The 2,325-nt window shown below is 50.1% G+C and overlaps 1 protein-coding gene across 1 annotated transcript in view; it reads right to left on the bottom strand.

The window, feature by feature from the left end:
* Positions 1–730, bottom strand: part of Plp2 (proteolipid protein 2 (colonic epithelium-enriched)) — a gene marked incomplete at its 5' end in the record, with an annotated part of 3,825 nt that extends 3,095 nt beyond the window's left edge. The window contains 1 exon segment of the mRNA XM_005411327.2: positions 38–730. Within this exon segment, the coding sequence (XP_005411384.1) occupies positions 38–133 (96 nt within the window).
* Between the last annotated feature and the right edge of the window lie 1,595 nt (positions 731–2,325).

The following is a 2,325-nucleotide window of genomic DNA, read 5'->3' as shown; positions in this document are numbered from 1 at the left end:
CCGCCGCCCCCGCCCACCGCCAGCCCACAGCGCTCACAATCTCGGCGAACAGGAGGAGTCCCTTTCGGGTGCGCCAGTAGCTGGTGCAGGCTGCCCAGCAGCCGGGGGCCGACAGGCGCTCGGAATCCGCCATGGCGTGAACCGGAGTCCCTGGACACGCGGAGGATCTGCTGTCCTGCTCACTGGTTCCAGCACGCTGCACAGCCAGCCGTCTAGCCCGCTGTCTGGCCGAGAAGGGGGCCCCGAGGCGAAGGAGGGAGTGAATCACCGCGCCGAGCAGAAGCGGGCGGGGCCGGAGGGGGCCGGGCCAGGTGGCTGCCGCCCCGGAAGCCCCCTCGCCCCGCCCGCCTAGGACAGTCGGGGCCCAGGGCGCAGCCCCCGGGGCGCCCCATCTCCGAGGTACTGGGCAGCTCCTAGCACCAGGTCCGGGGATAGAGGTCTCGAGAGACCGATTGCAGTTTTCGAACTCCAAAGGGCTGCCTCAAATTAGAACCGCGAGAATCTGGCTTTGGGAGAAAGTCTGCCGGTGCATTTATGGTGTATTACTTAACAGTCTCATTGGTGTCTGGGGTGTTAAAAATATTCCTCAAGGAAAAGCGTGAATGTTCACAGTAAGCGAGATAGATTAAGTATTGAAAATCGCTCCTTCTTAGGTCAGGTCGGTATCAAACTTGAGGGAAGGGGATAGTCTCCAGAGTTTTTTGCACTTTTGAATTGTGGAAAGAAGGTAGTGGAGCACCGGGAGGCTGAGGCAGGACGGTTACGAGTTTGAGGCCATCCTGGACATCTTAGTGAGACCCTGTCTCGGTGGCAGGGCGCTTGCCTAGCATGTGCAAGGCCCTGGGTTCAATAGCCCGCACTAGGAGTTGGGTTGGAGGAGGTGAGTAGAATGTGAATAAACCTCTTAGTGACAAAGATGAGACCATGCTGGTGCAAAGGCCGAACAAGAGCAGGACCTGATAAGCACGCAGCTGCTCTGTAAATAGGGTTAGAAGCCAGGCAGCCCAGGGTCTGATTCTGCCTTCTGCAATTCCAAGCAAGTCCTGACCCTAAGTGCTGGGCCTTGGTTTGCTGGTGCTGACAAGAGCAGCCACTCTACCCATGGATGAGAAATGGGGGAGTACAAGTTTATTGCTGGGCGATTATCAAGATAACGGAATAGGGGCTGGGGATTTAGCTCAGCGGCAAAGCGTCTGCCTGGCAAGCGCAAGGTCGTGAGTTCGGTTCCTGGTACCAGAGAAAAACCAAAAAAAAAAAAAAAAAAAAAAGGGAAGGGCTCTGGGGGAACAAAGGGGGAGAAAAAAAAAAAAAAAAAAAAAAAAAAAAAAAAAAATTTTTTTTTGGTACCAGGAATCAAACTCAGGACTTTGTGCTTGCCAAGCAGGCGCTTGTGCTGCTGAACTATATTCCTGGCCCTGGATGACAAATATTGTTGACATTTGCAGATGAATACACTCTCCAGACTGAATTCTGATTTCATTTGCATCTCATAAGAATGAGAATCAGAGTTGGAAGTCCAGGAGGATCCAATCCTAGGGCCTGTCTGCTCCGCCCCCCACCCCCCCCCACAGCATTCCTCAAAACTAAGGAATAGGTTTACACTTTTAGTCCAGATTGTGAAAGAGTGACTAAATAAATAGTGGAAGGAATGAACCCTGTTTTTTGACTCTATGAGGAATGCCTGCATTTCTGCAATAAGATTAACTTGGCCGCCTCAGGGCCTTTGCACTTGCTGTTATCACTGCTGTCAGTACCTTTCCCTGGTTATCGTTCATCTGGCTTCGGGTCATTCAAACTGCAGCCCTACTTCAAAGAGGCCAGAAACCCAGCACTATGTTGCCCAACATAAACTCCTTTTGCTATCTTCATAAACTCTCACTTCTATCTGAAATTTTTTTACTTATTCATTTTCTTGTCTTTCATGTAGGACATCTGCCTATCCTTACTGCATTAGCTACACAAGGACAGAAATCTGTCATTCTCCAAGCATCTCTGTAGTACTTACTCCAGTACAAGGTATACAGTTGAGGCTCAGTCAAAACTTCTCAAACACAGGTAGAAATCAGGCTTTAAACAGGGCATGGTAGTGGACTCCTGTAATCCCAGCACACAGGAGGCTGAGGCAGGAGGATCAGCATGAGGCCAGCGTAGACTACAGAATCAAGTTCAAGACCAGCCTGTACTACATACCAAGAAGACCCTGCCTCAAAAAAAAAAAAAATCAGGCTTTAATTAAATCTTGCTTCCACTCACCCACCACCTAAAGCTATTTGCACTCTCTGGGCCTCCCTTTTTTTTTTTTTTTTTTTTTTTTTTTTTTTTTTT

This window comes from Chinchilla lanigera, unplaced genomic scaffold (genome assembly GCF_000276665.1).
Source record: "Chinchilla lanigera isolate Chin_1 unplaced genomic scaffold, ChiLan1.0 scaffold00142, whole genome shotgun sequence".
NCBI lineage: Eukaryota > Metazoa > Chordata > Mammalia > Rodentia > Chinchillidae > Chinchilla > Chinchilla lanigera.
Note: the sequence above shows the minus strand (reverse complement) of the source record. Positions and strands in the feature narration are given on the sequence as shown.